The sequence below is a fragment of the Ambystoma mexicanum genome, chromosome 2p, assembly GCF_040938575.1.
Source record: "Ambystoma mexicanum isolate Mex_15411 chromosome 2p, UKY_AmexF1_1, whole genome shotgun sequence".
Classification (NCBI taxonomy): Eukaryota; Metazoa; Chordata; class Amphibia; order Caudata; family Ambystomatidae; genus Ambystoma; species Ambystoma mexicanum.
In genome coordinates, this window is record NC_090923.1 from 523,531,548 (window position 1) to 523,558,970 (window position 27,423).

A 27,423-nucleotide genomic window follows, 5' to 3' on the forward strand; every position below is an offset into this window, starting at 1 on the left:
CTGACACAGTCTGCCACGTCCAGACCCGACTGAACGGATTCACACATGGCATCCTTGCCATCTTGAATGAGGGCTAGAAAACCATCTCGTTCCTCCCCTTCGGGAATATGTTCAGCCGCCAAAGATACACAATTCCACAGAGTGTGAGTGAATCTTGCCAAGGCATAAACAGAGTTGGCTGCCTTTAAAGCCATACCCCCAGAAGAAAATACTTTCTTTGCCCAACCATCAAAGCGCTTGTCGTCCCTATCATGAGGGACGATAGGGTACGCGCAGCCTGCTTCGCTGGGGCTGTAGCCACCTGCACCACCAAACTCTCCGGAGTGGGGTGCATAGACAAGTAGCAGGGGTCACCACTGGCTGGACTGTATTTTTTCGGAAGCGACTTATTCACTGCCGGGAGACTCTCCGGAGGAGTCCAAGCCGCCGCCACCCTTCTTTGTAAGGCCATATGAAATGGCAACACCGGGTCTGTTGGTGGACCGTGGTCCAATATATGTGTCAGGTCATCCTGCAGAAAATCCACAGGTGGCACAGACCACCCCAAGTACTCAGTCACCCTCGACATGAGATGCCTGTACGAGGACTCAGCATGTGTACCAGGCTTAGGCCTGCCAAACTCAACCTCCGAAGATGTATCAAGACCACTGGCATCATGTAAAGATTGACAAAGGTCTTCCAGTTGGCTATGACCAGACAACAGGTCATCAGGAACCTCAGGAGGCACAACCCCCTCATCAGACCCTTACTCCACCTCTGAAATGTACTCCAAGGGTTGTAACAATTCCTCCCTGGGAGGAGGAACAGAGTATGGGTCAAACATATGCCTCACAGACTTGCTGAGAGCCTTTCTCTGAGCTTCCCCAGCTCTCCGTGGCACCTCCGGTAAATTCTCCACAAAAGGCATCAAGGGCGCCGATGGAAGAGACGTCGACTGAGGTGCTGACGACTTCGGCTTCGAGGCCGGATCCCCTAGCGTGTCCTTCGACGGCCTCGGCGCCGATGCCGTTGACGACTTCCTCGGAGCCGGAGCTTCGAGAGAGTCCCTCGATGGACGTGGCACCGATGGCGTCGATGCCTTCTTAGAAGGCCTCAAAGGCCCCAACAGTCTCGCCGACGTCGAGGACCTGGACCGGGCACGGTGGCGATCATCCTTGTCCGATCGAGACCGCAACGGTTCCCAACGATGGCGCCGACCACCCGAGCCCGAAGGCGTGCGAGCGGTGGCTCTAGTGCATTCCTTGCCGGCTTCTCTCGCGAAGGCGCGGGCGGAACGGTGCCCTGCGATTCGAAAATCGCCATCATCTGCCGGCGGAATTCATCCCATTCGGCTGGCGACGAGTGTTTCGTGGGACAAGCCACCCGCAGTCTGGAAGAGTCCTCTGACGAGGAAGGCGACCGGTGACGGCGCTTCCGAGAATGCCTAGAAGAGGCAGAGAAATGGCGGGAACCACTCCGAGACCGAGACCCCCTGGACTTACGCCGACGCGGAGAGTCACCCCTCGTGTCATTGGTCGAAAGTGCTGCAGATGTCGGCTTATGGGTTTTAGAAACCCTACCTACCGTTAACAACTTCTTCCTTTCCCGCAAGGCCTTCGAAGACAGGGACGGGTATTCATCGCAATCGTCGGTGGCGTGGCTTTCACCGAGGTATCACAGACAAAACGTCATGCGGGTCCATAAAGGACATTTTGGAACCGCAGTCCCAACACTTTTTGAAGCCCGACTTTGGGGTAGAAGAAGACGAGGGTATTTTCTCACTTTAGCAAACAAAGTATAAGAATCGAGGTGCGCCGAGATTCCGAAGCGAACATGTTCGTTGAAAAAACGGAACTAAGGCTACGGGTGCCATGTGTCCTATACATAACATCCAGTGACGTCGACGGAGGCCCTCGAGGGACAGCGTATCGACGCTGGACGCCTAGGCCGAAAAAGTTTTCCAAAGCAGCACAGCTGTGGTAATTACTGCCAAAGATGTGGAATACGTCGGAGGACACAATCCTTTCAAACGTTTTTTTACTGTGGCATGATTGACTTAATATAGCATGATTTTATTTCCTCATGGACAGCATTTCTTAATCACTGTATAACATTTTAAGTCTAACATGTTTCAAAAGAGAGGAGGCCCACATACTAGGCTAGATAGATAAAAAGTGCAGCATTAAAGAAACAAAATATAGCTTTCTGAGCAACATGGAGCCATACTTCGAACAATGAAAACTGCTTTTTTGAAAGCAACCACGTCATGAATGCATGCACATTAATATGATGTGTTTGCCTAATGGCAGTTTTAAAATGTATTCAAAATCCAGAATACTTTAAAAATATATATATATATATTTTCTAGTGTGAAAAGGTAACTAGAAAAGCTTGCTTGTTGGACTTGCTGTATGTCACTGCTACAAATATTACATTACTTACTCCATTCCTTGGGCTGTTTGTCTTGCAATGTCAATGAGCTGGAACATCTGAAACTTGGTCTCCTGAACATGCAGATGTTTATATAGGCTACTCCCCTCACACCACTGAGTAACAATGGCTAGGTTATCTTTCGTCATATAGCCCATAAAAAGCAGAATATTGACATGGCGTGTTTTCCTAAGAGATGTGGAAAATAAGTCCAGTGTTAGTACAGCAGCTAATACAATGATGCAGAAAAGTACATGCTAATCAGTACTGGGGATCAGATTTTTTGTTTTTGAAAACTGGATGAACAGAGTACATATAGAGCTGGTGTCTCAAATGGAAAACGTGTGACAAATTTTACTTACCTACTCTGAATACCAAATCACCCAAATATTCACTGTATTTGAGACCACCGAACTTCCCAAATTGTTAAGCGTTTCAGTTAAACACTTTGGGCAGCCAGATTTGTCTGATAGAAGAGCCTACTGGAGCTCTCCAGCAGTCACTGGGAAACCTTTATAGAGTAAGGCAGTGGCGTCGATTGGTGTGGGACAGAGTTAGAACTTTTTATTTTGTTTTCGCAGTATGACTTTTTGGGCCTTTAAACAATATAGCTTTACTTATTTCAGCTAGCGCTCACAACGTGCCATAGATACTGTTTGCCTTTAGTATTTTAGCACAACCTAAGCCTCTAGAATTGCATTTGAACAATTTTAACATCTCAGCAGTATCTAGGCTTAATAGATTTGAAGTTATTTAAATGTAGTTAATTTTTATCAATTTATTGTATTCTTAAATTTGAAACTCATTTTAACATCAAGCTTTAAGCAATTGCAACTGTTGAATTTTAACCGTACTGATTTATTGTTCCTCTGCTTGCCGGGTAGACAGTCCTCTGCCCAGCACGCAACAGAACTACAAATCCCTGCGAAATTGCAGTCCTTATTGCATCCTTTTATATGCTGACGAGGCACGTGAGCGCTGGCGCGGCAGAACAAGCCATTTAGTGCCGGTTTGTGTCCGTGTGTGGAAATAAGCACATTGTTGGCGTCTAAACAAGTACGGCTTGCATTATTACCAATATGACCTCCTTAACACACAAAGTAAAACCACCTTGCCCGATTGCAAACTACACATCTCACTCCTTAATACCCAGTCGCTGGTAAAGCATGGAACTAAAGTGTCAGACTTCCTCATCACCAAAGGATGCACTATCACAGCCATTACAGAGTCATGGCTCACTCCTAACACCCCAGTGCTGCTACTTTAGCCCCTCTTCCTGGATTCACCCTGTTTAGAGCAGATCGCCGTGGTGGAACTCGCAGATGGCCAAAATTAAACTCCATGATAACTACTCTCTGATTGTGCTACTTATCTATTGGCCCGAGACACCTGCCTTTGAGGAACAGCTCATTAATCTAATAACCAAATCACTCAAAGTTAAGACCCTTCAATGATTGTTATGGGAGACTTTAATCAATGGGCTGCTGACCCCAACAAAACCCATGCCGGATGTATACGAATTGTTCGAACTACAATTATTCGAATCACAATTGACCTTTGCACAATTGACCGAATTGTGAAGGTCAATTGTTACATATCTGCGGGGGGAAACCCCCCGCAACACCCCTTTATATATATATATATATATATATACGGTCAATTGTGCAAAGGTCAATTCGGACCCTAGACATTCGATCAATTGGGTCATTCGAACAATTATGTTCGAACAATTTGGGTAATACCCCCATGCCACCTCCCTTCTTCCTACTCTTAATTCCATTGGTTTCATGCAACATGTGGACACTCCCACACATGATGCTGGTCCCACATTGTACTGGGTTCCGACTATCAAGTGTCTATAATTGACCTGAATATTGTTCAGTGTCCCTGGTCTGACCACTACCAGATTACATTTGATTTCTGCATGCCTAGTCCCTCCACTTTCCAGAAAGTGACTACCCAAGAACAGGTCTTTCTCTTCTCACTTGTTGCGCCTTCTTCAATCCAGTCACTTGTTAACCAACTCTGATCATCTTGCAAACCGCCTCACTAACCCCATTAATCGATTCCTTTGCACCCAAGAAGTTCAGTTTAAAAAAAAAAAACACAAAGCTAACACCAATTATTGGTTTGACGATTCCATCACTGCCCTGTGGCGTGATAAACGGAAATCAGAAGGAGAATGGAGAAAAGATCGGTTTTGCTTTTCTGTCATGTGTAATGACCCTAGAACCACTCACCTTATTACACGGACCAAAAGTTCTTGGACTCAGGGAGGCAATAATACACACTTAGACCAACAACTGGAATATAAATCAGCTCTTTACAGGCCCTTTTATTCATACAAAATGGTTATACATAGACACACAGACAAGGATAGCTACAAACAAGGTCTTCATCACCTTTAGTGCAGTTGAAGGAGAAAACAATCTCAGCCACTACCCAGTCCCGAGGCAGGTAGGCAGAGATATCACACATGCCAACGGGGTCTGGAGCGCAGTGTCCTCACTCTCAGCAAGACTTCATCACCCGGGGTTTCAATTCTCTGATCTCTCATCAGGAATACCTCTCCTCTTATGGGGGACAAATCCCCACCCCTCATGGGTTGCAAACTGCCCCCGGCTGAAGGACAGACAGCCAGCATGGGAAGAAAAAAGTGGAAAAACCCAGCTCATCTCCCGCACGCTCGTTCCCAGCAGCCCTTATCACTGCACCTGCACAGCTCTGACTCCCTTCTTTGTTCGTCCTTGGGCAAACAATACAACAGCTATCCTCCACAGTGAGCTAATTTGCTTCATAATATAATAGTGCACCCATGGCAGAACTCATATATGCTAACTGAGCTCACAGAAACCTAGACTTTCATTGCGGTTTGGAAGTGAATGTCCAAAATGCTACCCACCGGCGCCATGTTCTTTTAACTCATTTTCACACACGCATTATAACCACCACTTCTCGTCTTCATACCTAAAAATGTCTAGCAGCTAATCTAAAGCAAGTTATTATATCAGCCAATTCCGAAAGCTACAACAATCGGATTGCTTGCGCCAAGTCCAGTACGCACAAACTATTTAACATTCTCAAAGATTTTTGAAGGCAAAACTGAAGCAGGACCTGCTGTTCAAAAGGATAATTGGCAGCTCATTAATAATGAATTCAGTCACTCAGCTTTCTTCCCAGGCATTGCGCCCCTTCAAGCCTACAGATGCATTCTTACATGTAACTAATGGAAATCCTTCCAAGAGGCCATTTCACTTTAAGCCCACTTCGGAGGCTCAGATATGTGAAATTGTGGGGAAAATGAAACCTACCTCGTGTATGGGTGATCTCTGTCCATCAAGACTAAGGATTCCATCGAAACACTGGCACTATGGGTAGCGGGCTTGGTAAACTTGTACTTTAAAGAAACCAGTGTCCCCCAGCTGCTTAAAGAGTCCTGGGTTACCCGCCCACCCCTTATACCAATCAGTAAGTGCCTTTAATGCTAAAGATCCTCGATTGAGTAGCATACGCTCAACTTCAAGAGTTATCACCTTTTTAATGTTAAGCAGCGCATGTTTTCGGGCCAACCATGGAACCGAAACGGCACTCCTCGATCTTATGTGAATTGTGCCAGGCATTGTTGATGTGGGCAAACCAGTGCTCCTGATGCTTCTCAATTTGTCTGCCGCATTTGACATGATTGACCACTCCTTGTTTGTCCAGATATTGCATAAACAGCCACTTTGCTCTCCCCTGGCCACCCAGTGGATTGCGTCGTTCCTTGGCCACAGATATGCACTGGTGGCTGTGGATGATGCCCGTTCCCAACCGGTACCCATCACATGCAGAGTGCCTCAGCATTCCTTCCTCTACCCTACCTTGTTTAACATATACATCACCCCCTTCTCTCTCTCTCTCTCTCTCTCTCTCTCTCTCTCTCTCTCTCTCTCTCTCTCTCAGGTGACCTGCGTGTTCAATTCACCTATCATGCAGATGACACCCAGGTCGTCATTAAATTATCTGGACATTATATTAAGGATACTGGCCATATTAACAGCATTTACATATCAACTCAGGTTTGGAAGGACACACATTTGCTAGCCTTGAACGCCTATAAAACGTAACTGTTGGTTATGGCATCCGGCAATAAACTGAAATCACACAGCCCCGACTACAATACCTTCACCATTGCAGACGTTCAAATCAAAGTCGCGAAGCCTGTAAAGACCTTGGGCATTACACTGGATGCTGAACTTTCTATGAAGCTGCTGATGCCCAAGTTAAGGCCTCTTGTAGCTATGTCTCCAAACCTTTAAACCACACCCGCCCCCATATTTCTCTTCAAAATAGGCCACTGCTTGCAAAAGCACACATCAACTTGAGACTGGACTATGGCAATAGCCTCTTGGCAGGTACTGCAATTAGTAACCAGCATTTGTTGCAGGTTAATCTAAACAATGCAGGCAAAGCCTTATTCAGTCCATCTCATAGAGATGGATGTCACGACAGCCAGACAGGAACTTCACTGGCTCCCAGGGAGACAGCGTATCAAACACAAAGTGCTTACTCTCACCCAAAAGTGCCCTCATGCCAATGCCCCTCAGTATTCTTCTGATCGACTATCCGCCTGTAGAATAACTCTTACTCTACGTTCCACTGACCCCAAAAAGATCATGTAACCTAGATTCAAACTTTCTGGTTTTGTTGTAACAAGATTCGACATCCAAGCCCCACAGGCCTGGAACACACATCTGTCTCACCTGAGGCAGGTTTAGTCTATTGCAGATTTTAAGAAGGGAGTCAAAACCCACCTGTTTAACCTCGACCATGATTATATTGTTCACAAATACCTGAGGGGAACTCCAGCCCTGCTTCCATTTACCAGGTATAACCTTTCCCATCGGACTGCCATCTAGTTTGTGTTGTTCGTTTTGGCCACGTTGACTGTGCGCTCTGTGGCCTACGGGTGATTTAGTGTGTTAGAAAAATGTAATCAAACTGCATTTTGTGCCTTTAATATTTTTGCCAGGAGAGAAAAAAAAAGACGTAAAAGGAAAAGAAGCTTTCAGTGTCTGTTGGAGCAGAAAAATTGGGTCAAATTACATTCATGTTTAGGTAAGGCTTTTTGAACATATAAACAAAACACCATTGCATGTTGTGCTTTTAATACGTTTACAGAGAGAGGAAGACAATTAACTATTTAAAAACAAACAAAACTTTAGGTTATAGGAGAGAAGTTGGATAGGGTGATTATTTGTAGTACTCAACAGAATACACTTTTATTCATTAAACAGGCAGGATAGGCATTTAACCTTTGGGATTTTTTCAGGTGTCAAGGGAGGTTTTACTTTCTGCCAGGCACTCCAACAATTTGCTTTGCATACGTGCACTGGGGCAGCTTAATTGAACACCCGCTCTCACAGAAGCAGTTCAATTGAATTTGCCACAACTTTGAGTAAACTGAATAAAAATTGGGAGTGCTGGAAACATTGTCGGAGGTTGTGATCACAGGCACTGGGCATTATTGGCAGGTTGTAAGCAGCACCACCTGCTTTAGAGCAGAAGGAATCAAGAGGCACTTGATTTAACACGTGAATATTTCAGTTTCTTTCAGCAGTTAAGGTGAGGTGAGGTCAGGTGTAAGAGCATCCAGCACTATCTACTTTTGGAAAAGGCCCTACTGGTAGACTGGTAGACTGCACCTCAACAGTCCCTTGCAGAAGAGCCTGCTAATGAATCAGTGGCAGACCAATTCTTGAGGGGGGCGGGGGAGGTTGGTGATGGGGTGGATTTGCAGCTGCTGTTGACCAGGACATTGACTAGGCCCCCTCTTCTTGCAAGAGAACACTGGGAAAGGTTTTTAGGTCTTCACGCACCAATACACAGTCAGACACCAGCATAGGTAGAAAGGAAGGGTCAGAGGAACAAACAGCCCAAAAGGTTACTTACTACCATCACAATCCCTCACAGGGGTTCAAAGTGTAGAAATACCCCTACAATTCACTTGTTCCAGCTACACTAGTTTGAGACACCTCAGAGATTCCAAAGTGGCAGTTGGTGTATGTCAATGAACAACAGTACCTACCAAACCATAACAGCAACCAGTAGCTCCGCTCTCGCACCTGTGCACCCTGGAGTGCCATGTTCCATCCGCTTCTGCTCATCCGACAATGACACCTACTGTGAGTCCACAGCACACATCTAAGTAATGCCACACAGGTGAAGACATCTGCAATAAAGTGGAGCAGAGGGTGGCAGACTGAGTCGCAACTATTATTGGGCTTTGTGGCAGCAGATAATGGCTCTAGTGTTGTTGCTGCACTATAGCTAGGGAACACAATGCATGTGCCATGTTTTGCACATGTTCATCACCATGTGGTGACATTTGTTTGCCAGCTTTTGCACCTCTTTCTGTAATATGCTTGCTATGGCACACAAAATGTGCTCTCATTTTGTCCGGTTATACAACACCAGAAATATATGCATGGCCCTTTAAGAAAGCCAGTGTGGAAGCCAAAGATATGTGTCAATGAGTGAGGTACTTCTATTGATCTACTTACTCCAAATGAACCAAAAGAGCAATGAAACAGTATAGCATGGGGAAGTCAGCCATTGCACAGCTGGGGAGAGAACTGCTGGCACCCTTTCAGGATGACCCACAAAAAACACGACAGAAACAAAGTATCTTTTGGCGTAATTGGCCCCCGCTTTTAGATTTGCTGTATTTCACACTGTGGGCAGTAGATTGTCAAATATAGAAGAAATAATTGGAATGGGCAAGACTGCACGAGAGTCTTTTGGAATATCACATGCTTGCAGATCAGAGGTTTAAACGGCAGGGTTTAACCACAGCACTGTGTTAGTGCTGTCTAACACTAACTTTCAGGTACAGGGGGACTCAAAGAAGGATGTGAAACTATCACACATGTGGGCCTCATCTCCAGATTCAATATGTGTGGGCTTGGGAGTACAACAGGCAACAGTAGCGGGCATATAGTTACACAGATGGTGGATGTGTATTTGAGCAACACATCAGCTTGGTAAGGACGAAAAACCAACTGCAGTAATGGTTCTCCAAGAAATCTGTGGCCAGCAGCACTTGTCCATGTAGTAAATGGCATCCTAATTTCCGCCCCAGCTCGTGTACTATCCAAGCACATTTTGAGTGTTGCTGGTGCCATTGTCTCAGACCACAGAAGAAACCTCTCTGTAGGTCATATATAAGAAATGATGTTAATTTAAATGACCTAGCACCATATCGCATTCTAGTATGGCAAGTTACTGTTGCTTTTTAAGCACTGTGGCAAGATCCTAAAAGTCAGCAGCAGATCATAGTGAAGTCAGAGGATGGCTTGTATGCCAGTGGAATGGGTACCGTGGTCAGTGGAAGGAGGCAGTGGCTATTAAAATGTCCATTGATACTATCCACTCAGGCTTTGAAGGTTAAATTATTTTGTGGCGATACATGGTGGTTGAGATGATCAACAATTTTGATGATGACCCTGCCCAGAGTGTGAAGTACCAAGTGTGCAGCCTTTTGTGCGTGTACTATTCGAGCATAACACAGGTGTGCATGATCAATTAATCATGTGAACATCTAGGATGAAACTGTTATTCACATACTAAATGTGTACACCTTCTGTCTCGCAGGGTTAGAGCACACGCACAAAATGTTCACATTTGCTCTCTCGCAGGGGCGGTTGTACACTACATTTGTAGGACTCTTCTCTCTCCCAGAGTCAAGTCTTTCCTTTGCACAGGGGGAGAATGCACTGCATTTTGACACCCTTCTCTCACAGAGGTGGGGCTACTATTACATGTTTTCATCTCTCCTCTCTTGCAATAGTGGGGGCACATGCTGATTTCTTTTTACATCTTTCCTCACTAACAGGGGTGGGCCCCCTTTAGGAGGATAAGCGAATAGAGAAGAGTTGCCCAAAGAACCATTCTCAAATCTGAAGGGAGTACATTCATGTGGAGGGACTTGTTGCAAAAATATTATTGCCCAATCTAAGTAAGGCATACCACACTACTGCCACAAGGTATATTCACACACATTCTTACTTATTAGTGTTTGTTAGGAAAGAGAACTGCACCTATTTACAGGCTCTATCCCTAGAAAGGCAAATAGTGCATCAACTATTGAAAAGAGGATAGTCTATACAATGTTTCAGTGAGTATGATGTTATGCCTATCCAAAATAATTCTATCCAGATTTCTGTAGCAGGTCAGCTGCTTTTCAAATGTCTACACTCACTTGAATGTTTATTCTTCAATACCCAAATCAATACCAAGTGGCCAAAGGCAGCCCCATACCCAACAGGAATCTTCCTTGCCGAACAGCCAGGACGCCTCCCTCAACAAATGGGACATCCTTTTCAACCAAAACAGCGTTTCCATGCTTCTTTTCGTCCCCGAAAGGAAAGACTTGCCTGGGGAACCACCTATGTTTAAGTCTATGCCCATCACGCTGGCAGAGGTGTGTCTCCAGAAGCAAGGTTATTCCATCGCCTCCATCAAGCATTTGTTTTTACCATTGTTCTTCTCTTAAATGACGAGTTAACCCCTGAAAATTCAGCCAAAGGAGATAGGAATAAGGTGTCAGTCTAAATGCACAGCCTCTACCCAGGGGCGTTCCTCAAAGCATTTTGTGGCAAAACCATATATGAAAATGTCGAACCAAATAGTCCCCCATCTTCCAGACTCCTCCACCAGAGAAAACATTCCCATATTTTGTGCCTACCTTGAGACCACAGGAGCAGATGTCATACAGGCCTTGTGCTCCACCGTCTCTGTTCCACCTCCATCCATAACAAATGTCTAATTAGGTTACACAGTTAAAGTTTCCCCAGAGGTCTCAATAAACCAGAATTGTCCATAAGTTCGTCAAGGAAGTCCAACTTGCCGATTCCTGGATCCATCAGATTTCCTATCACGCTGCTACCTCCCCTTACACCAGCCCCTCCTGAACCACCGCCAGGCAGACCCTCTCGAGCCCAGGGCATTTCTCCAGATGAGGACTCCAAAGGGAAGACATTTCAGGAAGTTGAATGCATCAGCAGGTTTTTTTTAAATGCTTTATTGTTTAAGGCACAGGCCTAGCTCAGGAGCAGCAGAGCGCTGTACAGAGTGTGGGTAGTCAGCGTTTGGGTAGGCATCTTTTAATAGCAGGGCAGTACGGTGAGTGGAGGACTGTGCATCAGTATGTGTCACCACTGGAATTAGTCCTTGGTCAGGTGTTGAAAAAGCCACGTTTTGAGAGATTTGCGAAACTGGAGAATTGTTGGGGCATTCCGAGCTGACACCAGGCTAGAGTTCCAGAGGGTTGGTTTGTGACAAGATCAGGATTGTTTGAAGGTCCCATCTTTGCAGAGTTGTAATTCAAGCCGGTTGGTGTGCCACCAGATATGTGGAGCTTAGCCAGCAGGTAGGCTGGTGTGCTACTCGTGACTGCTTTGTAGATGATGCCTGCAATCTTGAACAGTATCCTAGCCTGGAGAGGAAGCCGATGTAGTTTGCATAAGATGGGTAGTGATTTGTCATATTTCCGTGCACCTGTAATAAGACGTGCTGCAACTTGGTGGACTGCTTTTGGGGGTCCCAAGGGAGCTGCTGTCTCCCAGTCAGGAGAGCATTTCCCACATTGATGTGCAAGACTTCAAGGGCCTGCACTATGGTCTGGAAGTCCTGCGGCGGGATGAAGGGTTTGATTTTGCGATGATGTGGAGATTTGGAGCAAGGCTATTTGGGCCTTCTTGGCTATGTGTTTCTGGTAGAAAAGGCATGAAATGGTGATTACCCCAGGAATTTGCGGAGTTTCAAAGTTGTGAATCAAATTCTTCTAGGCACATGTTATTGGGCCATTGTTGGACAAGTTGTTGTTTTGTGTGTGTACCAATGAGGACAAATGCAGTCTTGGATGGGTGTAAGTTTGTGGTAGGAAGTCGTCATCCAGGACTGGATGATGGAAAGGTAATCGCAAAGACGAGTGATGTCCTGCCTGCTATTTACTCTCATGTACAACTGAGTATTCATCGTGTATTGGTGGATGGATATATTGCTATCTTTCAGGAGAGTGCCCAGATGCTCCACGTAAAGGATAAAATGGATTGGTGAGAGGATGGAGCCTTGGGAGACTCTGCAGGAGACCTGGCGTCGGTTAGAACACATCTGGACAGCCTGGTGTCTGCCTGAGAGGTAGGTGGTGAATCAGTTCAGGACAGTGCCAGAGAGTTCCACCGTGTCAGCAAGAAAGGACGGAGGATGCAGAGGTCGACTGTGCTGAATGCAGTCAAGAGGACAAAGACGACGTGGACGCACAAGTCTCCTTTATCAATGATTTGGAAGGCATCATCCACCACCTGGACGGTGGCTGTCTCGATGCTACACTTTCGGCGGAACCCTGACTGATAGTCATTTAGGAGGTGAAGTTTGGGGGCGAGTAGTTGTGTAGAAACTACTTTTTCCAAGATTTTGCCAATAAATGTGAGGTTCGTAATGGGCCAGTAGTAGGCCAGGTCATCTGGATACAGGGGTGGTTTTTTCAAAAGATGGTCACATCAGACCAGTCTTGAGGGGTGCCCGGGAATTACCCATGTTATGTTACGTGGTGGTTTTGTCGAGCACACAATCACCTACCTTGATCTCAGCCCTATATTACCTAGAATCAAAAGTAAACCTATACAAATCGTCATATTAATTACTGATGGGTCTTCAATTTTATTCAGAAGGTTAACAGATTGGGATCTTTATGCAATTCAGCAGGTAGGGTATTCCATTGTCCGATCGCCTGAACCAAAAAGGAACGCCTACCCAGCCTGTTCTTCACGTGTCCTTCTGTGAGGCGAGAAGCGCATTCAGCAACGGGCCTGTCATTTGATTAATGATGGAGGACCGGATATTGTCGTCGGAGAAAAAAGTAGGTTTGAGGGAGACAATCATTTTAGGATATCCGGGGGATACAGCATGCACACTGCACATCGGTCCAGATGGGCAGTGTGCGTGCTGTGGTGCAGTGGGTGCTAATGCTGTGAGATTGATTTGATGGTCTCTCTGATTTTGTCAATTTGTTTGATAAAAAAGTATGTTGTCTACTTTAGGAGAGGGGAGGGTACCCGCCATTGTTTATCTTTATAACTGAAAGGAAGGGCTCAGGGAAGTCACCATCTATATCCGGTGTTCCTTTCGCAAAGCCAACTAGTAATCTCACACAGATCCTGATCAATATTGATGGGAGCATCTCTGAAATGGATTGGTGAAGAAAGATGAGCATTGTACATAATGCACACCTTAAGCTGAAAATAAGTGAACAATGGAGAAAACATTCGGTACAAGATTGTTATTTTAAAAATTGGTTGTTTATTGAAGTTCTTGGGTAGCATTACAATCAACTTCACAATAACAAGACCAAATAATGTTTCAACACAAGCATGTCAAAATTAAGGTTAAAAGACATCTGCTCGAAATATACCAAAACGTTCCAGTTTAAGCAAGCTCATATTTTCTGCCCTCCCACTCCCCTAGCTCAACCCCCGCCCCTTATCTTAACTAGAATTGAATGTGTACCGAGTACTACAAAAACTAAAAACACTATGGTGGACATAGTGAGCAGACCCTGGTTCGCCCTCAAGTTGGGTGTTTTGGAGGACCAACGGTGATCAATGCCTTAATTTGTTCTACACAAGACATTCCATTGTCTTGCTCACAGTATAAATGGGCAATCTTCTCATTTAGGACATTAACTCCTTGTAATACGATATAAAAGGCAAACAATTAGCATCAATGAGATTGTGTGTCTCCAGAAATAAAGCGGTTAAACTTTCCATTTCATAAATTTCGTGGGCTTTGTGAAGCCATTCTTTCTGAGTTGGGAGGTATTGCCTTTTCACTTCCTTAACCGATCCAGACTATTGGCAATATGGAAGGATATCCTGTGGCGCTCATCAATTAAAAGTAGGGATTTACTATGCATGGAACTATCATAGTGGGACAGCACCACAAACTGGGCACTTCTCAAACTGGCTTCATCTGCCATTGCATCTCTATTCTGTGCTTGTTCACTTGCACTGATTGAGCTGGGATTTAAACTGACAGTATGCCACAACGACAATGAGAGGGGGAGAAAGTTTGGAATGGCGGAAGATGGCCGGAGTTATGCTGTGAGCAACCTGGAACAGGCTACGTGACTGAGCCAGCAAGGTGATGCTGAAACAACTTTACACACAATGAAGATTATCTCCTGGAATATAGCAGGGTTTAATAGGAGTTATATCTGACCCAGATTGGTGCAACTTTGGCAGAAATATAAGGTGCTGCTATTTCAGGAGACCTGGTCACTAAACCCTGTGAATTTCAAAGGTTACGTAAAGTATACTATTCCAGCGACTGGGGAGCGAGGGGCACGCCATTGGGGGTCCTGCAGATTTCAATTGACAAACCAGGGCACCAGGGCGGGCTGGGGAGGGGGAAGGAGAGGGATTAGACGTGCGCAGATGCGCTTTACGTTAAATAAAAACCCCTATCAACTGCCCAAATTCAGTGAGGCCTAAACAGTCTCCCTCTTACCTTTGTAGCCGGTGACAATTTGCGCATCTGTGGAAACCATAGGACGCGCAGGGAATGCAACGTGTAGCTTGCTGTTCTTCATTCACTTCTACTGGGAAAGGTCAGATGTTTTACTTACTAAAATGCCACCAATATTAGAACGGGAACCTGGCTTCTGAAATTTGCCTGTAAGTGAAAGGAGTGGTTCTAACCTCTAATAAATGCACAGATTCAGAAGGAAGGAAGGCTTGTACACTTGATCGGGATGGAGAGGTGACTGAAAGAACAACATTAGAGGTGAGAGAGAGGTCCCTTCTCTTCCCCTTGCAAGCCTCAAACGGTCCGACAGGGATTGCCGTAGCAGATGTCTTGAATGAACACAATGAACACTACTGGGCAGGGGTGCAACTAGATACACATTTCCGCAGGGGATGGGGAGCAGCGAAATATTGGGAGAGGGTCCAAATTCAGAGACTGGGGGGTTGGACAAACTTATCGCGTGTGGGCATCGAGTTAACTCTCTCCTTCAAGTCTGAAACCAGGCACTTAAAGACTGCTATGAGAATGAGATGTCTCCTGTCCCCTCTACTCCCCTGACAAGCAAGTACTAACACCCCATCATGAGTTATGAGTTATGTCATTTATCGCGCCCTCGACTGCCTGACCGCTCCCCACATTAATTTCCCCTTTCCCGGCCCTCCTCCAACCTCCCATCCCGTCCCCCTATTCTGATTGGTCACCCGGACCAGCTTGCCTGGCTCTAAACATCGGCACTGCTCCCTGTGCGCTAGGTTTTTGCTGTGCATAGCAGGTGAGTGCAGGTTGCCCTAGACCCTCCTGGGCCTCATTACCCGACATTGTTTTTTAAAAAATGTGAGCCCCATCACCCAATAGCACCCTCGTCTGCCTGACCTCTCCCCTGATTAATTTCCCCTTTCCCGGCCCTCCTCCCACCTCGACCCCCTACCCTGTTTGGCACAATCACTGCTCTTAACTCACCTTCCCATGGCAGCCCTCTGCCCGAGCAGCCCCTGCGGCTAAGGGCCCTGAGGCAAAGGCAGGGTCCAACAGAGGCAGCTCCAATCTGTGTCTGCAGGTATCAGCGGGGGAAGCCAGTGGCCAGCCGTCAAGCAGCAGCGACTACCAAGGTAGGTGTGGCCTGGGTGGGGAGTAGAACAATGACTGTACTCCGAAAGCCCTGCCACTCTACCTACCTGTCATGATGCCTACCCCGGGCATCCGGATCGAGTCCATCAGCCCCGGGAGCAGGCATCCAGATACTCATTAAAACCCCAACAGCCCCGGCTGGGGGCTGTTTGGATTCAGTCCTGGCGCCTTAGGCGCCAGGCTCATCATAGAAATCAGTCCTGACGCCATAGGTGCCAGGCTCATAGGACTTTACTTACCTTATGCAGACCATGCTGCAAATGAGTCCAAGCCAACGTGAGGCCTGGATGGGACTATTTTATTACAGGGACTATTTTTTACTCTGGTGTGGTTCTGGGGATGTTCTTACCTGGGACTACTTTGCAGGCTATTTAAACCATGCCCGAACAGCAGCTCATGCTTCGTGTTATTCAGCATCCAGCAGCGTAACGCTCACCGTGTCTGCAAGTCAGCATCCAGTCTTCTGCCACGCCCGCCTCGAATCCGGAGCTCCTAGACAAAAGGAAAAGAAAGGAGAAGAGGTTAGATCACGGACATTATTTGATTCTTTACCTGATTCCGGACCCAGCACATCTCCGAGCCTGGAAAGGACATTATTTCAGCACGCGTCGCTTCGCCAGCAGCAGCGCCGCGTTATACTCACCAGTCCACCGCATCTTTCAACTCGGCGCTGCCTCCATCATTTTCTTCGTCGAAACCCAGCACCTGGGGGGAAAACAAAAGGAATAACAAGGTGAGCCGAGAAAACCGACAAAGACAATCTCTTTGCCACCATAGGCTTACCTGCTTTCCCACCGGAGGTATTATCCTTTAATTCGCTGCATCTTTCTATGCCGCACCTATAAAGGGAGAGAAAACAGCAAGTTAAACTCATGCAACTTTCACCGGACAGTGTTTGGTAATACAGACTTTTACCTGTATGCCATCAGCTGCCTCCAGGCAATATTCTTTTGGACCCAGCTGCAACCTAACGAGGTAATGGAACAAGAGTGAACATCGGCCATATTGAACTCTTTGAACTTTATAGACACTGGAGTCAATATTCCTCCGGAACTCCTCCAGTACCTTCAAACCAGTGAAGTAACCGGTATCTACGCGCCCCTGCATGCCATGCAGGATGGAGAGCTCATCATTTAAAAACATAAGGTGAGGTTACCAAGAGGGGATATCGGAGGTGATTAGTGGGGAGAACGAGAACAGTTAGGGGGGGGGGCCATCACTAAAGTCCACGGGTGGCTAAATCCCTTTCTCCACTTGCACGAGAATACTTCTACGAGTCCAGCAGACATGATTAGGCGGGCCAGTCCAGACTGTCATCTCTTCACTATGCATCACGTTGGTGGAGACCGCAGCTGTCCGGGTCCGATCGACGCCCCTGTGGGAACCAGGTGAGCGTAACACTACCCCTAGAACATATCTGGCCAGGCTACTAATATTAACCGGCCTCACAACTGGTGAGATTTGTGACTATTACCCAAGCCACTTTAAGATAGTATTGTGAATATGAGCCTGCGTTGTACTCGGAGAATTGTTAATATTGCATTGAGGCACATCTAGAAAGTACTGTAAATATTAGCCTGAGTCGCACTCTTAGAGAATTGTTATTGTTGCCTTAAGTCACATCTAGAGAGTGCCGGATTAAGACAGTGCTGTGAATACTGACCTGTGTTGCATGGCTTGAAAATTGTTAATACTGCATTAAGTCACATCTAGAGAGTGCCACTCTAAGATAGCATTGTTAATACTAGCCTGTGCCACATTGGGACAGTACTGTGATCATCAGCCTGAGTCGGGTGCCTTGGAAAATTGGAAATTGTCCCTTTGTCTAGGTGTCTCAAATCTAGGTGTTCCAATTACTGCCTGCCATTCTTTGAACCCTAAGCCTATCGCCCATAATCTAGGTATCACAAATGTAGCTGCTCCAATTACTAGCTCCTACTCTTTGAAACCTAGACATCTTTCACATTGTCTATGTGCTCTAATTATTGCCAGTTATTCTTTGAAAGTTAGGCCCTTCTTCCATTATCCAGGTGTCTCAAATCAAGCTGTTTGCACTACAGCCCGTCGACCTTGGAAGCCTAGGCCTTTCTCCCATTGTGTAGGTGTCTCAAATCTAGGTGTTCCAACTACTGCCTGCCATTCTTTCAAACCTAGGCCTTTCTCTCGTTATCTAGCTATCTCAAATCTAGGTGTACTAATTACTGCCTGCAATTCTTTGAAACTTAGACCTCTGCCCTGAAATCCAGGTCTGTCAATTCTAGATGATTTAAATACCACTTGCCCTTTTTCCTGCTGTGTAGGCATAGCAAATGTAGGCGTTCAATTACCGCCTGCCCATATGTGAATCATAAGCTTCCCTCCCATTATCCAGGTGTCCCAAATGTTGGTACTGTTGGTACTTGATCAATGCCTGCCATTCTGGGAATCCAGGGCCTCTCCCCTGTCATCTAGATCTCAGGAATCAAGGTGTTTAACTTATTGCTTGGCCTCGCCGAAACCTAGATTCTCCCCAACCCTCGGAGATCCTAAATCTAAGAGTATCCCATTTAAAACACCAGCGAAACCTAGGCTCCTACTATCTTATCTCCAACCTCTGGGCACTATCAGCACCTACCTTAATTGAGTCCTAAACCGCCCGACACCCAAGAACATCCAGCAGCCTGCAAAGCTAGTAATTACTTCCAATCAATACCCCCGTTACCCTTCTCCCCTTAGCCCAAAACAGCCGAGCCACATGTACAATGCCTAGTACTCCTTTGGACAGTCCTCCCATAGGAAAAAAAAACACCTCAACCCAACCGACAGAACGGACAGACACTGTCCGAGATCACCCAGGCATCGCAAGAGGAAAACCTCAATATTGTCCAAACACAAGTCACTACAGGTCGGCAATTGCCCTGTTAACCCTACACCCAGACCAACTCCTACCACCGAGGACCCAAAATGCCCCGACACAAAAATGAACGCTGACGAAGAGAGCAGGAACATGGAACAACTAATACGGATACACACATTCAATTGTCTCCAGTAGACGCGGTCTTGAATACAGAACACACCCGCCAAATACTATCAACAGAACAAACATTGTAAGAGAAAAACCCTTATACCTTACACTGTATCTCTCAAAAACCACATAGCCTCGATACTTCACCGGCATCGAGACAAGCAAAGAATCCCCCCCAAACAACTGAAAAAAAGACAGAAGTACCCAAGAAGAGATTGGGATGATACCAATCCCCTTACTCCATACATCACATGAACAGAAGGGCACTATTGATATCCACATGAAGCCATATGCGACAACCAAGCACTAGAAGTCAACAACCCAACTATCAATCTAACAAATAAATTCAATGAAGAAACAGCCTTCGCTGAACCTCAACCAACCAGCGTCCATACAGAAGCACCCCGATTGAACACCCACAAACCAAAACAAGGGACAACAAATAAACAAAACCACACCAAAAAGATCCATTGCAATCTAATCAACGCAAGGTCAATGTCCAAAAATGCCACTGAAATCTACAACCTCCTATGTGACGGAGGTATCGACATCCTATTTGTAACTAAAACATGGCTACATGACAATTACAAGATCACCCTCAACAACTGGCAATCATCCACAAGGAACACCTGGAAATCAATCTGGAAGACCCATTAAACATTGATTAATGCAAATCTCTACTCCTACGCCCATCAACAAACCCCGGACCATACCTGAAATTCATACTGGTATACAGACCGCCAACTTACGATTCAACCTTTGTAGATGCCTTCACGGAAGCAATCACCAACATAGCCATCAAGAACAATCACCTGATCATCCTCGTAGACTTCAACATCTGGTTCGATGAAGAAACCACAGCCACACAAAAATCTCTAGCCAGCCAACTAGCAACAATGAGCAACCCACACGGCAGGACATACACTGGACGCAATCTTCGCCAACAAAAAACTCATTCTCATGGTGCCACCAATTCAAACACTCCAGAGTGACCACTTCATCATTAATCATTTCCTTCATAACCACACTGGCCACTCCAACAACCATGCAAGAGGACAAGCCACCGATGATCATGAAAAGATATTGGAGAACCATCAAAAACTCCAACCTAACGACTTCTGGAACTCTGCATACCACAAGCAACAACTATGGACGAAGCAGGCATGGACAAAAAAAAATAGATCTACTCCACAACTGGATCGCAACAATTGACGACATTGACAAAGAAGAAAACAAAAAAACAAAAAAACTAAAACTGAAACTAGAATGGAGGATCAAAAACGACTGTGGAAACAAATTAAAATTTCAACAACCTTTTTTCAGAAAAAAGGAAATGCTATGACACCTGAAACCTTAAAGCACCAAACACCCAAAAAGAAATCTTTAAAATCATAAATGAAATAAAAAATCCACCTGGCTGCAACACACCAATACCATTGAAGAAACTATGCAATGATCTAGCAGGCCACGTCAAAAACAAAATCATTACCATCCAACAGACCATACAAACCAGACCGTTCAAGCAGAATATGGAACCGACCCACCCCTACGAGGAACGCCCAAATAAACTCTGAAGCTCCCGCTAATATCAGTGGAGACATTCGTCAAACTGGTAAATCAAAGCAACAAAACATGTTCCCCCATGGATCCCTGCCCCGTAAACTTGTACAAATCAAACCTCTCACCCATGGAATACCAAAAGGAACTTCAACCTCTCAATCACAACAGGAAAAGTGCCACAATCCTTCAAATCAGCATACATCAGGCCGCTCCTCAAAGATACAACAGGAACGTAGAGGAGCTCTACAATTACAGACCAATCTCCAACATCCCATATCCAGCTACACTGCTTGAAACATACATATACAGAACAACCCATGAATTCATAGAAGAGAACCGCCTGCTAGACTAGGCACGAGTAGGCTTTAGACCACTGAGAGGAACTGAATCAGTACTTCTCTCACAATGGGATGACCTAAAGGCAAACGCAGATTCAGACAACAGTACCGCTTTGATACTTCTACACCTCTCTGTGGAAATCGACAGTTAACTACGACATCCTCATCACAAGATTGGAATAAATTGGAATCACTGACTGCGCCTTACTATGGATCAAATCCTTCCTAACAAACAGAACAGAGACCATATGGATCAAACCTTTCAAATCCAACCCAAGAGAATCCTCACGCAGAGTACCACAAGGATCATCCTTCTCCCTGTTATTATTCAACATCTACGTGTCTCAACTAATCAAGATCATCAAAAGACACGGCCTCACCTGTTACAGCTACGCTGATGATACACAAATAGTCTACAAAATACAAGACATTCAAGAAGACAACACAACATTAGAGAACTGCCTCTGTGAAATATACAACTGGATAAACTCAAACTACCTCAAACTCAGCCCAGGCACAACAGAAAAAATGATCATCACAAAAAACTGAGGAGACATCCACTACATCCACTACATCCCATGGCAGTGGAACTCGGTACAACCCCTGCCTCATCGTAGATTGTAAAACACCTGGGAGTCCTAATGGAAAACAAACTTAATCTAGAGCCACAAGTAAACACTCTAATCAAGAAATGCTTCTTTCTCCTGTGACCGGTAAAAAGGAGCCTACCGTTCCCGTCATTCGCCAACAAAACACACACTCATCTCTCGCGTCATGTCAAGAGTAGACTACGCCAATAGCCTATATCTGCGCTTGCCTAAACGACTTCTGAAAAAAACAACGCATACAAAATGCGACAGCCAGACTTCTCCTCAAACTACCCCGAGGACATCACATCACACCAGCGCTGAAAACATTAAACTGGCTACCAATAAAACAGTGAATCAAGTTCAAATTAATGTGCATTACACACAAAATCCACGAACAAGGAGCAGAGTTCCTACGAGAAGAATTAAGCCTACACCGCCCTACAAGCACACTCGGATCCAGCAGCGATATCCGTTTGGAACCAAAACCCTACAACAAAAGAAAATGTGGAGATTCTTCTTTCTCTCAACTTGCCCCAAAAACCTGGAATGAGCTGCCAAAGAACATACATAACACAAGAAATCACCTTCTATTCAGAAAACTCCTCAAATCCTGGCTCTTCACCCCATAACTAGAAGTACTCCTCGGGTCATGATGTGCAGTCATAATGTCGACATCAATAATGTCGACAGTCAAAATGTCGACAAATTAATGTCGAAAAACAATAATGTCGACAAACAAAAATGTCGACATTTTTCGATATTTTTTCGAAATTTAATTTAGTGTATGCATAAATAAATATATATATATATATATGATGTGTTGAGTATGAGGGGTGGTTGGGGGGTGACAGGGGGGTGTTGGGTGAGGGGGGGCTGGGGGGGGACCCCCCATAGTAAATACAATTTTTATTTATTTAATTATTGAATAAATAAATAATTGGTATGTGTTGAGTATGAGGGGTGAAAGGGTGGTTGGGGGGGTGTGGGGGGTGGCAGGGTGGTGTTGGGTGAGGGGGGGCTGGGGGGGGACCCCCCCATAGTAAATGATCCTTTTTTAGTTTATTTATTTATTGAATAAATAAATAAATAAATAAATAATTGGTATGTGTTGAGTATGAGGGGTGAAAGGGTGGTTGGGGGGTGTGGGGGTGGGTGGCAGGGGGGTGTTGGGTGAGGTGTTGATAGTTTTAAGGGTTTATAGTCATAATGTCAAAAAAAAAAATGTCGACATTTTTTTTCAAAAAAATGACTTTTTACATTATAAGTATAGGATGTCGACATTATTATTTTCGACATTTTTTTCGAAATGTTTGTCTGTCGACATTTTTTTTTCGACATTATGACTATAAACCCTCGGGGGCATATACACAGATAAAACAACGAGGACAGAAGAAACTGATCCTCCCAATTCCTCCTAATTTACTGCCCATAAACAGAAGTCAACGAAGAACAATCTAAATCATATCAGCTTACCAACTCAGAGATAGATATGTTAGAATTATACCAAAGAAAAATCACAGATAGGTCAAGATGGAGGGGATATATCAAGGATGATATATCAATAACATCTTGGCCTACAAACTACACACAGGCAACAATGGACCACTGACAGAAAATAGATAAAAAGGGAGTGGGTGATTGCCAACTACAGCACCCGTACCAGAGTGGGGGACAAGACATGCCCCTACCTATTACACGAAGTTCAAACAACACAGCTGGGAACGTGCCACGCCATCACTCAACTAAATGGACAGGAAAGAAAAAGTGAACATATGCCTACCTATAGGACAACTGGATACATAGAACAAGAATTCTAAGGACTAAAACATAACCCACTAACCCTATGCTCAAATCTCTGCATACCTAACTCACACGAAAATCCACACAACCATCTTCTCACTCAGCAAACCACATGCACTTCACTGCACCAAAAAAAAAAAATAATCACATAAACTGCACCAACAGCACACAAGGTCTCGTATCGGTCTGATATTCACACCAAAGCTCAGTCCATGGTAAAAACCGAACTAAAGCCGTAAACAGCACACCACTTTCTCACTTTCCTACTCCCTCTTCACCCGACTAACCCATTCCCCCCCTCTTGTTTGCAGATCCGCCTGAGCGCCTGGGGACCAATTCCGTTGGTGACGGTGCACGGTACAAATTCTTTTAACATTAACATAAAGCTGGAGTGGAAGATGACCAACGTGGAGACACGCTCAACGGATCTGCAGGTCCTCTCAGTGGCAACAAAAGAGGTGGATCAATTCCTGCTAGTTAATTTCTATAACTGCTCCAAATCAGATTTTGTCAGCGAAGTTATGTCAAAACTCCAGGAGCTGACCGATTCAAGCATCCCCTTGATTCTTCAGGGAGAATTAAGTATAACTGCTGGAGATATAAATTTCCATATTGAATCTCTGAAAGAAACACTAGAGCTTTGGGGTGACCAAAATGCAGCGTGGACTATTCCAATTCTCAAGACCGCTCTGCCGAAAAGGGCCCATAGATTGGCGATGAAAACAGATTGCACTACTGGGGAATCGTAACAAAATTAAGAACAGATCCAACAGATCTGGAATCGCCCACGAGATAGGAGAGCACAAACTTTGCATACATAACCAAATGGATTAGTGAAAATGAACTCAACTATTTGAACAACTCACAAGGCAGAACACCTTACCAAAGATTCACAAAGATTCCAGCAACCCACCTGGTAGATTGATTGTTTCGGGTTGTGGCTCAATTAAATACTTGAGCCACTCTGCAAATTCATTGACTACTTCCTCAAACCGTTAAGCCAACTACCTCTTACCTGTGAGGCAACATGAGCATGATTAAATATTTTGAGGATACCCCCTTTCATCCAGACTCCCAACTACTGGTAACAATGGACATTAAAGCACTCTATACCAATATTCCACAAGACGCAGAACAAGAAAGCATCTGGGACTATCTTACTCACCACATGGCGCAAGATAGGGTACGGTCAATTTCATTGTGAACTTACTGACAATAGCCCATGTTCAAGAATGTATTCCTCTTTAAGGATTCATTTTACCTGCAGACATGTGGCAATGCAATGGGGGCAGCTTTAATTTCCGAGCTCGGCCATCATATATATATATATATATATATATATATGAAGAAACATACGCATTTGCTGACATTAACCCCTTCAAAGACAAAATGTATACTTGGAAACGCTACATAGATGACCATCATTTTCAGCTCGCAGGAGGTCCTTAATACCCTACAAGAATTTCATCTATGGCTGAATGGGAGGATCTCTGAAATACAATATACTGTGAGTAGCAGCTCGGTTTCCATCAATTCCCAGGATCGAACCATTGGAAATAAAGAGGGCAAACTGTATTGTACTCTTCATAAGAAAAAGCACGGATAGAAATATGCTGCTTCATTTTGACAGCTACCACCCCAAAATCCTTAATGAAATTCTGCCATATGGACAGAATTTGAGGATCCGTAGAAACTGTTCGGAACTCAGAGTGCACTTCTATCGTAGGGGCACCCAATCCAGTCCAGAAGAAGGCAGTAGAAATGGATGTCCCCTGTCGTTACGTCTCAAGCTAGGACCAACGCTCCAGTCATTTGGTCCACTTCTTTCATTTGCTGCTAAATAATAGCGACGTCAACTATAGGATTGGTCTCAGGGACTAGTGGAACAGACATTAGACTAGAAATAGCCCTGGGTTCTCATTTCTTTTGTTAACCTACTGGGCTTAGCAGAGGAAACTGAGTACCCCTGAACCAACACACAGACACTTTGTATAGCCATTTAATTTAGACGCTGGCTTAACAGACACATTATAGATGTAGATGTCAGTATCAATTATTTGTTTCTTAATACTTTTGATTATATGTCTATGAATGTCATTTTATGCTTTGATTGTTTTTGTACATGTTATTGCACATTACATTTACTTAGGTCTTGTTTTATGTATATGATTTGTACTATGTTTAAGGAAAAGAAATGAAGAAAAGATGATGGCTTTATGAATCAAGGAGTGACAGCAATTGGGCTCCTGAAATGTGTAATCTTTCAGTTATGAAGAAAAACATAATAGACAGGACAATGAGAAAAGCCCATGCTAAACAAACCAAATATGAGTTATGTTTTGCATGTATAATGGTTCAATAATCTTCTGAAAGGGAACTAGACTAGGTACACCACGCAAGGGTGACTAAAAGATGGAGAAACTAAAATTATCTCAGAAATTATCTATTATGACTCACCCCATGTTATAACACTAAGAACCTGCAATGGCAGAACACCAGGCTACCAGCCAGCAAAAGCAACATTCAATGGTTATAATGGCATGTCATGTATAGACTACATTTTCATCACAGGCACTAGCTGGTCTAAGGTTCTGGGTTTTGAAATAGTAGAAAGAAGCCAGAGTGTTCACTATCCTCTCGTGCTACAACTCCGCATAAGGGCACAGGAGACAAGCTGCGACTAGCTTCGACACCGATGGGAAAACAAACTGGGCTAGATGGATAAAGAGAGACGTGAAGCCAGAGGTGTATGACTCCATCAAAGATAACTTGGGAAATATTCACAGTAGCGGTTTGTCTAATAAAATGATTATTGCAGAACTTTAACTAATAAATAGGAAACTGACCCCCTTCCTAACATATGTATCAGGCCACCCCAAAAAGAAGACCACAGTGCCAAATGCTTGGTATGATGAGGACTGAATAAGGGCAAAGAGTCATTGTCTCATACAAAAGAGCCGGTGCAGTGCTGGATAAGCACTGCACCCGGCACCCCAGGGCAAAATGAAAAAAAAAAGAAAATGAGCTAGCCAAAACAAGGTGGGCAGTCCTGCAGATGGCATTGGCGCAGGGAGATGGCACCGGTTTTTGGAGACTAGTAACATCAAGGGAATCGAACCCTGACCAGACTCTTCAATGGAACATCTCTGCAGATGAGTGGTGGACCCATTTCTCTATACTATATGCAAACCCAGACCCATCAGCAGAGAATGTGCTTGGGCAAAAATAGAATGATTCAATCCAACCATTGTCCTGGCCCATTATGATCAACGAGGTAAAAAATGCCCTGATTTTACAAAAACTGAGTAAAGCGGCTGGCCCTGACCTGATCCCGGTGGACTTCTACAAAGATGACATTTTAATCTGGGCGCCAATTCTGCTTAAGGGTTTTAATGCTGTTACCTGAGAGGGAGAAATCCCCAAGACTTGGAGAGAGGCAACCATGGTCCCCATATATAAGAAAGGGGGAGGGGACATCCAGAGAACTACCGCCCGATCTCTCTACTAGACAGCGTCAGCAAAATATTCGGAAGAATAATCCGGACCAGACTACAAAATTGGTTGAATGAAGCAGGGATTATTACAGGAGTCGGCAGAGACACCATGGACCATTGATTTCTTTTATTTTAACTGATCCAAAAATATGCAATTCTGTCCAAAACTAGGGTGTACACCATTTTCCTTGATCTAAAATCAGCCTTTTATACTGTCTCACTAACTACCCATTGGCAGGTTCTAAGGGAATGTAATGTACCTAAGCCACTAGTGGATTTTATTAACTATAATATTCAAAATCACAGGCATCAGTCCGCTGCGGAGCTGGTGGGGTGGGGTGAGCAATCAAAGCCGTTTGCAGTGAATAGAGGGTTGCGCCAGAGATGTGTCTTGGCACCCCTCCTCTTCTTACTTTATGTACAACTCCCAATAGAAGCACTAGAAAAGGATGTCCTAGATGCCCCAAGAATTGCGAATAAGAAATGGCCTACCCTCTTCTATGCTGATGATGTGGTCATTCTGTCCACATCCCCTA

At 44.8% G+C, this 27,423-nt stretch overlaps 1 protein-coding gene across 5 annotated transcripts in view; it reads right to left on the reverse strand.

Moving 5' to 3' along the window:
- RAF1 (Raf-1 proto-oncogene, serine/threonine kinase) overlaps positions 1 to 27,423 on the reverse strand; it is a 1,232,906-nt gene that overhangs the window by 512,553 nt on the left and 692,930 nt on the right. For all 5 annotated transcript variants that reach the window (XM_069643941.1, XM_069643943.1, XM_069643946.1 and 2 more), the window contains one exon: positions 2,422 to 2,598. In XM_069643941.1, coding sequence (XP_069500042.1) covers positions 2,422 to 2,598 — 177 coding nt within the window. The remainder of the gene's footprint in view (positions 1 to 2,421; positions 2,599 to 27,423) is intronic.